The sequence below is a fragment of the Protomyctophum bolini genome (assembly GCF_963924005.1).
Source record: "Protomyctophum bolini genome assembly, chromosome: 7".
Classification (NCBI taxonomy): Eukaryota; Metazoa; Chordata; class Actinopteri; order Myctophiformes; family Myctophidae; genus Protomyctophum; species Protomyctophum bolini.
In genome coordinates, this window is record NC_137868.1 from 1878669 (window position 1) to 1890152 (window position 11484).

The 11484-nt window shown below is 44.7% G+C and overlaps 1 protein-coding gene across 5 annotated transcripts in view; it reads left to right on the forward strand.

Moving 5' to 3' along the window:
- The first annotated feature begins 1874 nt into the window (after window positions 1–1874).
- The window catches only part of LOC308318115 (uncharacterized protein), a 42052-nt gene continuing 32442 nt past the window's right edge, over window positions 1875–11484 (forward strand). For all 5 annotated transcript variants that reach the window (XM_080767514.1, XM_080767517.1, XM_080767518.1 and 2 more), the window contains exons 1-2: window positions 1875–2341; window positions 5927–6168. In XM_080767514.1, coding sequence (XP_080623640.1) covers window positions 2289–2341; window positions 5927–6168 — 295 coding nt within the window. In that variant the 5' untranslated portion in view covers window positions 1875–2288. The remainder of the gene's footprint in view (window positions 2342–5926; window positions 6169–11484) is intronic.

An 11484-nucleotide genomic window follows, 5' to 3' on the forward strand; every position in this document is an offset into this window, starting at 1 on the left:
AACTATATGGGGTGTTATGCTAATTTGCTTATTTCCATCGAAAGAAGTAGTAATGTGTGCCACTTGGGATATTATTTACATTATGAAGAGAGGATATATACAAAGAAATTATAATTTTGAGCGATGGAAATAAGTGAATTAGCACAACACCCCATAGCCCCATTCAATTTCTCATTCAATTCAATGCAATTCATGTAGGGCTTAGGGTAGGGGAAACAGCCAATAAGGAGCTTTTGCACAAATTAACACCTGGACCTCTTTGGTGGGGACGTAACGACTACAAAGAAAGGTAAGAAAGCCTTTTAGTATGGAATTCTCCTTTAAACTAACAACTAAATTAAAACTAGAAACCACAGAGAAACTGTCCTTTAATAGGTTTATGTTTAATAAAGGGAGAACATGCAATGGTCACCAGATGGCGCTGAAAGCACAGTAATTGAATAGAGCTGCAGCCTGCGGATAACACACAACCTGCAGAAAGTAACTAATAGGACAGGCTTCTTTTGTTTAAAGTGGGAAATTTGGTATAATTATTATAGTCTTTTTTTATTGGCATAAAATATTGTCTATATTATATACATACATTCATGAATCCACTTGCTGACAGGCTGTCACTGTTTTTAGAGGGGTTTCTTGTGACCCTACCATTAACAGACCAACTCAGTGGCCTTGTGGTTAGAGACTAGTGTCCGCCTGCCCCTGAGACTGGGAGGTCGGGGTTCAATCCCTGGCCTTGTGGTTAGAGACTAGTGTCCGCCTGCCCCTGAGACTGGGAGGTCGGGGTTCAATCATAGTAATAGTAATAGTGCATTCATAGTAATAGTAATAGTGCATTCATAGTACACCAGAGGGAGTTCAACAAATATGTGCAACCCAGATTCGGCACAAGGACTAAATTAATTTAGCTCCTATGCCACCAAAATGTGGCAATCCCTTGACTCCTTCAAAACTGCTCTCAAAGGGCACCTACGGACGTCTGCAATTCGAAACTGGCCCCGGTCGAATCTGAATCCCCCCCCCACCCCTGTTCCCCCTCACTGTATATGTTTATTTTCCCTTTTTACCTCCTATGATGATTTCCTTTTGACTATATAGTTGCGTATATTCTGACGTCTCTAAATGTTTTGATGAATTGAAAATGGTGGGCCCTGTTGCAAACAAGTGTAATGCTTTATGGTGTCGTCCACTCACAGTTAACAGTCTTTGTATTGAGTTGTACTTGAAATGTACTGTAATTCTGCAAACTGTTAATACTTCAATCAATCAATCAAAAGATTGTGCATATACATTCACCCATTCACACACCTTTACATAGATTGTGCATTACATTCACACACACACACACACACACACACACACACACACACACACACACACACACACACACACACACACACACACACAGTCCACACTGACTCTGGGGGAGCCCACAGGGATCGAACCGGGAACCTTGTGGAAAGTTGTGGTTGACATCCGGCCACTCTACTCCTGAGCCACCATAGTAATAGTAATAGTGCAAACTGCATTCATATAATAATAGAAATAGACATAGAACATAATAGATTTATAATACAACAACTCGGCTGAAAGGCTTATAGTTCAAACTGATGGGAGGCTGGGGGGGAGTCGCCTGTCAAAAAGGAGTAGATCTCCAAGCTGCGAACGGGCCGTCCCGCGACGCATTCACAGCTTGGAGATCTGCTCTTCTCTGAGTCCAACGCAGGGAGAAACGCCCTTGTCGTAGCGCGGTGGGCGGGGCTTAGCTCTGGTCTCTGTGAAGTAAAAACGGGGCCGAAGAAGAAGAAGAAGGAGAAAAAAAAGAAAAAAAAGAAACAACAAGTTTTTTTTTTAATTTAAACCGTCGACCAATAACTTTTAACGGTTCATTTGAAACTCTTTTAACGGGGCAAACATTTTAACTTGTACTGAAGTTCGCGGACCCCCTCCTCCCCGTCCGGCCGGCCGCGGACCCCCTCCTCCTCCTCCTCCTCCCCTCGGTTTATTGAACAGCCGTAAAGTATTAAATGTTGCAAACAAACAAACAACCAGAAGAGAAGCTAAGCTAACGCGGCTAATGCTAAGCTAACGGCTAAAGCTAACCCTCCTCCTCCTCCTCCTACAGCAGGGCAGGCAGAGAAACACACAGAGTGGATGGTGGGACTTTTGCTTTTTTTTAAACCCCGACGAAGAGAAAACCCTAAAGACAAACTCAAGGATTATAAACACGAATAAAACCTCCACAACGGTGTTGTTGTTATAATCAATACAAACGTGCGTAATAATAAAGCATGAACAACACCGCCACGTATGCGGGGCGCAAGAGAAAAAAGCCCCAGAAAAGGTAAGAGGAAAAAGAAAAACAAGGACTTTGGGGTTGGGGGGTGGGGGGGGGGGGGGGTTAAAGAAAGGGGGAAAAAAGGGACTTGTTGGTCAAAAATAAAAACACATAAAGAAAACACAGCCGATCTACAAGCCCAGGCGCGTTGCGGACGCGACGCCCCCTGGGCTCTGAGATCGACGTTTATTATTATTATATACTTTTTCGACAAGCGACACCCGTCGTGTTAATACAGTAACTTTTAGGCATTTTTTAAGGCTAACTTCGACACGTCATTTTTTTCTCTCTCTCTCCTTCTTTCCCCCCCTTTTCATTTCCACCGGACAGCCTCTAAAGTTCCTTATTTCCGGTCATTTGTTGCTCCGACTGGCCGTTACTAACTGTGTCATTTACGGCCAACAGTTCACCTTAGATCACCGCCGGGGTCTCAACCAGTGGTCCGGGGACCACCCAAGTGGTCCTTGGGGGGGGGATTGGGGGTCCCCAGCTAAATGATGGAGAGCTGGTAACCAAATGGACCCCTTATTATTATTAGATCTTTAACTCTTACGCTCTCAAGAGTTTCATTCAGTATTGTTAAACATCGGCGTGACTTAATTTACAAGAAGTCTATACAATTAGAGAATGGAGAAGAATTGTTATTTAAAATTGCTTTAGGGACCCCCTGGGACCCCCCTCCCCTCTCCCCATGGACCCCTAGGTGGTCCCCAGACCCCCCCTCCCCTCTCCCCATGGACCCCTAGGTGGTCCCCAGACCCCGCTATGAGAACCAAATGCTTGAACTCATATATGACATGCTTTTTTACAATTCATATTCCTCCTCCTTCCAATTAACATACACATGGATAAAGTGGTTAAAATGACTAGTGGGGACCTCCTGGAACCCTGCCCCAAGAAGGACCCCCCCTAGGGCCTAGGGCCTATAGGGCAGTGGTTCCCAAAGTGGGGTCCGGGGACCCCCAGAGGTCCCAGAGATAGGTCCGTATAGAGTAATGCATATCAAACTGCGGGGTCCTTGAAATTAAACGGGTTGAGAATCGCTGTGCTAGAGCCGTACAAATCTTCTCTCATGGGTGTCCTTGGCATATATTTTTTCTAATGGGTGGTTTGCAGGCTAATTAGCGTCAATTTGGGGGTCCTTGACATGAATAGGTTTGGGAACCACTGCCCTAGGGGGTCCCCACTCTACAGACCCCACTTTGAGAACCCAAAATGCTTGACCTCATATATATGCCACCAGTAATGTAAATTGGTAAATAGGTTTCAATGTAATGAGTCCCAGGATGCAGGGATGGTCTTTTAGAAATGAGTCCCAGGGGCATTTTATGAGTCCCACTTCAACGACGTTAGCGAGTCATATTTTGCCATTTTTACAAATTGCAGCATTTAACTCTCATTTCATTTGATATGTTTATAATGTGGCTGTATTATTCATGTAGAAAACAGAAGAAGAGATGATTATTATAACTAAAGATAGCAAAATAAACTAGAATATAAAACAGTACAGTAGTGCATCCCGTGGATGCAGAGGTCATTGTTGTAGTGTGTCCCTTAACAAGCGCTCCTATTGGCTGTGGAGCGATGCGACAACAAGCGCTCCTATAGGCTGTGGAGGAGCGATGCGACAACAAGCGCTCCTATTGGCTGTGGAGCGATGCGACAACAAGCGCTCCTATAGGCTGTGGAGGAGCGATGCGACAACAAGCGCTCCTATTGGCTGTGGAGGAGCGATGCGACAACAAGCGCTCCTATTGGCTGTGGAGGAGCGATGCGACAACAAGCGCTCCTATTGGCTGTGGAGCGATGCGACAACAAGCGCTCCTATAGGCATCAGACTGTACTAAGGGCATCAGACCGTACTAAGGGCATCAGACCGTACTAAGGGCATCAGACCGTACTAAGGGCATCAGACCGTACTAAGGGCATCGGACCGTACTAAGGGCATCGGACCGTACTAAGGGCATCAGACCGTACTAAGGGCACCAGACCGTACTAAGGGCATCAGACCATACTAAGGGCACCAGACCGTACTAAGGGCATCAGACCGTACTAAGGGCACCAGACCGTACTAAGGGCATCGGACCGTACTAAGGGCATCAGACCGTACTAAGGGCATCGGACCGTACTAAGGGCATCGGACCGTACTAAGGGCATCAGACCGTACTAAGGGCACCAGACCGTACTAAGGGCACCAGACCGTACTAAGGGCACCAGACCGTACTAAGGGCATCAGACCATACTAAGGGCACCAGACCGTACTAAGGGCATCAGACCGTACTAAGGGCACCAGACCGTACTAAGGGCACCGGACCGTACTAAGGGCATCGGACCGTACTAAGGGCATCGGACCGTACTAAGGGCATCGGACCGTACTAAGGGCATCGGACCGTACTAAGGGCATCAGACCGTACTAAGGGCACCAGACCGTACTAAGGGCACCAGACCGTACTAAGGGCATCAGACCGTACTAAGGGCATCAGACCGTACTAAGGGCATCAGACCATACTAAGGGCACCAGACCGTACTAAGGGCATCGGACCGTACCAAGGGCACCAGACCGTACTAAGGGCATCAGACCGTACTAAGGGCACCAGACCGTACTAAGGGCATCAGACCGTACTAAGGGCATCAGACCGTACTAAGGGCATCAGACCGTACCAAGGGCACCAGACCGTACTAAGGGCACCAGACCGTACTAAGGGCACCAGACCGTACTAAGGGCATCAGACCGTACTAAGGGCACCAGACCGTACTAAGGGCACCAGACCGTACTAAGGGCACCAGACCGTACCAAGGGCACCAGACCGTACTAAGGGCACCAGACCGTACTAAGGGCATCAGACCGTACTAAGGGCACCAGACCGTACTAAGGGCATCAGACCGTACTAAGGGCATCAGACCGTACTATAGACCGTACTAAGGGCATCAGACCGTACCAAGGGCATCAGACCATACTAAGGGCACCAGACCGTACTAAGGGCATCAGACCGCACTAAGGGCACCAGACCGTACTAAGGGCACCAGACCGTACTAAGGGCATCAGACCGTACTAAGGGCATCAGACCGTACTAAGGGCACCAGACCGTACTAAGGGCACCAGACCGTACCAAGGGCATCAGACCGTACTATAGACCGTACTAAGGGCATCAGACCGTACTAAGGGAATCAGACCGTACTAAGGGCCGATTCATACTTTCATTGGGCTCTAAAATAGGAGTATGAATCGGCCCTAATATAAGTACCAGGACGGAGATCTCCCGTCCTGGGGGCCCGCGATCAAAACGTTAATCTCTGGGCTGCCCACTCGCTCGTCTCCAATGACCCCTGCGTCTCTCCGTCTCTGATTGGTGTTTTTAAGTCTCACCTTAAAACTCATCTTTTCTCCCTGGCTTTTAACCCCTCCTGAGTCCATTTTATGCTTTCATCCTTACATTTTTGTCATTTTTATTAGTGTGTTTCTCATTTATATTCTGTGTTTTCTCCTGCCTGTTTCTCTGTTTTTGCCACTGATGTGCAGCACTTTGGTCAACCTTGGTTGTTTTAAATGTGCTCTATAAATAAAGTTTGATTTGATTTGATTTAACGCAGTGCCAAGCAGAGGCCGGCGGAGGGCACCGGCGGTGTCGGCGGCGGTGCCGATGGCGGCGGCGGCGGCCCGGTGGCGGTGGTGAAGTCCAACCCGTCCAAGAGGCACCGCGAGAGGCTGAACGGAGAGCTGGAGAGGCTGGCCGCGCTGCTGCCCTTCCCCCAGGACGTCATCACCAAGCTGGACAAGCTCACCGTGCTCCGGCTGTCCGTCAGCTACCTCCGCGCCAAGAGCCACTTCAACGGTAGGACGCCTAACCCCCTAAACCCCTAACCCCTAAACCCCTAACCCCCTAAACCCCTAAACCCCTAAACCCCTCACCGTGCTCAGGCTGTCTGTCAGCTACCTCTGCGCCAAGAGCCACTTCAACGGTAGGTCGCCTAAACCCCTAAACCCTAAAGCAGTGTTGTTTCTGAACCGACCTGAAAACCCTCATGTTTTTATGTCAGTCGTTCTCAAACATTTTCATGTCAAGGACCCCCAGAATTATATGTAATTGGCCGCCGACCCCCCCATCTGAAAATATGTGGTTCCAGGGACCCCTCAGAAGCAAAGATTTGAGTTAAAAACGTTCGCTCTGAAAGAATATACATTCAAAGATTTGGGCCACATTTTCAAGATTTTTCAAAAATAGCAGACCTACAAGCTATGAGCTTGTAGATCTGCTATTTTTCAATAGCTAAATTATGACCTAATGTTATAAAACACCAAAAAGGGTGGTTTAAAAAAACCCACCCAAATACTCTTACAGTATACCAACCATGATATTTTACCTTTTCTTTTGGTTGTTAATCCGTGCTCATAAAATACACATTTCTCAGTGAATCTCTAAGTTGGACCAACGCTGTCCCTGCACGTGAAGCACGTTTTGTTTATTGTTATTGAGATTATAGAGATAGCTGGCGCCATTTTGCAGCAGGCGATCCGCAGGTATTTAGATCTCCCACGGGTTGCCACCCTGCTGCTGCGTATAAAAGCTCTGTGTCCTTTTCTATCAACGTCTTTTAACCCATTTTGATCTGGGAACGATTCTACAAATGTCTTCTAAATCCTGACAGTTTTCTGAAAAAAACCCCCCATGTTTCTATATCAGTCGTTCTCAAACATTTTCATGTCAAGGACCCACAAAAACATATATATATTGGCCGCCGACCCCCATCTGAAAATATGTTGCTCCAGGGACCGACCGCCCAGAAGCAAAGATTTGAGTTAAAAACGTTCGCTCTGTAACAAATTATATATTCAAAGATTTCAGGCACATTTTCACGATTTTTCAAAAAACAGCAGACCTACAAGCTCGTAGCGCGGCACTCAATTCAATTCAATTCAAAGGGCTTTATTGGCATGAGAAAACATACGTTTACATTGCCAAAGCAGAAAGAACAATACAGCAATACAATCAAAACAAAAATTATGTACTTTGAAGGTCAGAATCTTCAATAGATCAACTTCTATGTATACCAAGATCACTCAGTGCAGGTATAGTGCAGGAATATACACAATGATTAGTCTTTAGGGTGGTTGTGTTCCATTTGATATCCTTCTCCCATCACAGCAACTCACAAATCTTGCTGCTGTGTTTGCACTCAGTGCCGCGCTACGAGCTTGTAGGTCTGCTGTTTTTCAATATAGCTAAAGTATAACCATGTTTTAAAACACCGTAATGGGTTAACTGTAGGAGCTGGAGACGCTAAATCAATTAAACCATTCATTGCGGGAACCCCTTTTGGTGCATCGTGTCATACTTTAGCTATTGAAAAATAGCAGATCTACAAGCTCATAGCACGGCACCGAGTGCCACGCTACAAGCTTGTAGATCTGCTATTAAAAAAAAAAGTCCTGCAAATGTGGCGCAAATCTTTTGATTACCCGTATATTACCAAATATTAGCCCGGGCTGTTAATATGCAAAATCGGGCCGTTATTTGCCATAGGCTGTTATTTATTTTTGCACCGGCCTGCACAAGGCCATTATTTGGTTTCAGTATAAACATACAGTAACATGTAGTGCAAATATTGTCTGTAACTGGTATTATTACCGTAATAACAAAAAACAAAGCTACAGTACATACAGTAAAGTATACTGTACAAAACAACATATACTATTACTGTACAGGGTTCCTACCGCCATGGAATTCAGTGAATAATTTTTAATTTTAAAATACAGGCCTAGAAAAGCTAATTTGGAATTAAAATGTTTGGATATTTCATTTCATAAATAACAATCTAACAACATAGTGTTAGTTACTTTTTTTACATCTGTTCTTTTTTCCATGTTGTCTTGCTTGGGGGAGATTGATAGCATACCTAATGCTAACCCGAATGCATAGGCCTGGAAATGTTATATATGTTATACATACGGGACAATTATAGACAATCGTCTCAAATTTGACTGCAACACCGAAATGGTGTGTAAGAAAGGCCAGCAGCGCCTTTTTTGTCTGAGGAAGTTGGCCAAATTCCAGGTCGATAAATCATTGATGATTCTTTTTTTATAGATCCTTCATTGAGTCTGTCCTCACCTTTGCTGCCATTTGCTGGTATGGCAATCTAGGTGTGAGACAGAAAAATGCCCTTAACAGTGTTGTTAAGGGGGCTAGCAAAATTGTGGGGGCAAAATTCAGCGGCCTGAGTTATCTGTATGATGAGCAGGTGCTAAAGAAAGCATCATCAATTAGAGCAGACAGCTCTCACCCCCTATACCGGGAATACGAATTCCTGCCATCCGGCCAATGGTTAAAGACCCCTGTTACTAAAACCAACAGGTACAAATTCTCATTCATACCTACCTCCATCCGAGCCATCAACAAGGGAAGTAGGAGGAGGTAGATGTAGTTACACTCGATGCACTTTAGCCCTGGTTGCACTTTATATTTAATGTAACATCTTGTGATAATGTATTATGTATGTCTGTTGTTCTGTATGTTGTACTGTTTGTAATGTCTCTGAGCTTTTTATCTGCTGTAAAACGAAGTGCCCAGTTTGGGACATATGAATAAACTTGACCTTGACCCTGACCTATATCCTATAGATTTATGTTATGGATGTGGAGGACTGGTGTTGTGCTGCTGTGAGGTGATCGAGTGTATATTCTTTCAGAGCGAACGTTTTTAACTCAAATCTTTGCTTCTGGGGGGGGGGGGGGGGGGGGCTGGGGGTCCCTGGAACTGCATATTTTCAGATGCTGGTCGGCGGCCAATTACATATAATTCCTGGGGGTCCTTGACATGGAAATGTTTGAGAACGACTGACACAGAAACGTGAGGTTTTTCAGAGAGCGGTTCTGGATTCAGAAGACCTTTGTAGAACGGTCCTCGGGTCTATATGGGTTCATATGAACCGCACAGCGTCTTTAACCCGTTCTGAACGGGAACCCATTCTGGTGTCAGCATCATGTTATGCTTTAGCTATTGAAAAATAGCAGATCTACAAGCTCATAGCGCTCCACCGAGTGGCGCGCTATGAGCTTGTAGGTCTGCTATTTTAGAAAAATCGACTGAAGAACGACTGACATTTTTAGAATCTGATCTCAGGTCAGAATGGGTTATAATCAGACCAGTGTGTGTCCAGTGGAAACCTCGTATGAATCTGATCTCAGGTCAGAATGGGTTATAATCAGACCAGTGTGTGTCCAGTGGAAACCTCGTATATGAATCTGATCTCAGGTCAGAATGGGTTAATGCTTAGAATGTTTACATTCCTGGAGGCCAGAGAGTGCCTGCATTGTTTCCTTCCTGTCTCTTGTGTGCTCTCTCTCTCTCTCTCTCTCTGGGCGTGGTCTAGTCTAGTTGTACAGTACAGTACAGTACAGTACAGTACAGTACAGTACAGTACAGTACAGTACAGTACAGTACGGCACATGATTGATTGATTGGAATTATTTATTAACAGTTTGCAGAATTACAGTACATTTCAAGCACAAACTCAATACAAAGACTAGTGTTAACTATGAGTGGACGACCCGATTAAGCGTTACACTTGTTTACAACAGGGTCCACCATGTTCAATTCATCAAAACAATTAGAGACGTACAAATACAAATGGACACTTCTATATAGTTAAAGAACAGAACAGGAATTCATCATAAAGGAAGCAAAAAAAGTCCCTGGAACAACATATTTTGACATGGGGGTCGGCGGCCAAATACATATAATTCTAACGGTCGTCGACGTCACAATGTTTGAGAACCACTGACGTAGAAACTAGAGCTGGGACTCGATTAAAAAAAAATCTAATTAATCAGAGGCTTTGTAGTTAATTAATCTAGATTAATCGCATTTTAATCGCATATCAATATTCAACCTGAGAACAGCGAGAAACCTTTTTTTTTAATGTTTTTTGGTATCCCAGTGAATCAATGAATAGTGACTACAGGATACCACTCATTTTCAACATTTTACTGTCATTAATATACCTGTTGTGGAAATAATAATAAAAAGTCCCCCCATTCTGTGTTCTGCCTAGAACTGGAGGTCTGAAAAAACAATTAGTAACAGTAACAAGTACATCTCAGTGACATCACAAAGCTGTACTTACTTCATATTGTTACTGTTTTTTTGTCAGACCTCCAGTTCTAGGCAACACAAAATGGGGTGACTTTTTATTATTTCCAGTTTTCAGTACTGTAGAAAAGCGCCCAGTGAGAAACGTTCCGCGGTGAAAAAAAAGGTGCGATTAATTTATCTGTAGTTAATCGCGATTCATTTTTCTGTAGTTAATTAATCTAAATTAATCGCAATTAGTCCCGGCCCTAGTAGAAACATAGGTTTTGAGTGCTGCACTCCAGGGAACAGCAATGTCCGTCCTAACCTATATGTGACTAGGAGTACCAGTAGGTACGCTTAGCGTCTTTCCAAGTAGCACGTGTGCTCCTAAGTTGAACAATCTAGTAGCACACAAACTATTTTTAGGAGCACGATGAAATTATGTGTTTTTGAGGGGTTTTTGTCCCCATACATAAGACAATCAACAGAGAAATTACCTCAAAATTCTGCTAAATATGACATAAATTAAACATGAAAACATGAAACGCTGTTGAAGGGAAAATGTATGTCATATGTGTAAACGAGCAAATCAGCTAACCAATCACAGGCAACAGGCATTCTGATTGGCCAGTATGAGATGATTCCTGATGATGTATGATGACGAGAGCGCCCCTCACTTCACATGGGTGTGATTTGTCTTTAATGAAGTGATGTGAGGAAGGTGCGGGAAATAATATATCAAAATATTATATCACTATTTTCAGCAATTGTCACAAAATAGTAGCCTGAGCTAACGTGTTAAGTTTCTGGTCTATAGGGGGTGGGTCGCGGCTGAGATTTGCGCACGCCCTGATTGGATCTCACCGATCTGTCCGTCAGCCCTGGCCACTCCTCTCCCACCTAGTGAAGCGCTACGTCACATCATTTGGAGCGACGCCCACCCGGAAGCGTTGACTCCCACTTCTAGACCGAGGCAGCCAATGCGTTCCTCCAGGCTTTCATTTTTCGCGCAGACGAAATGAAAGCCTGGGTATCGAGGCTACAAAATAGTGATATTCATCATGATGTCATTGTTTT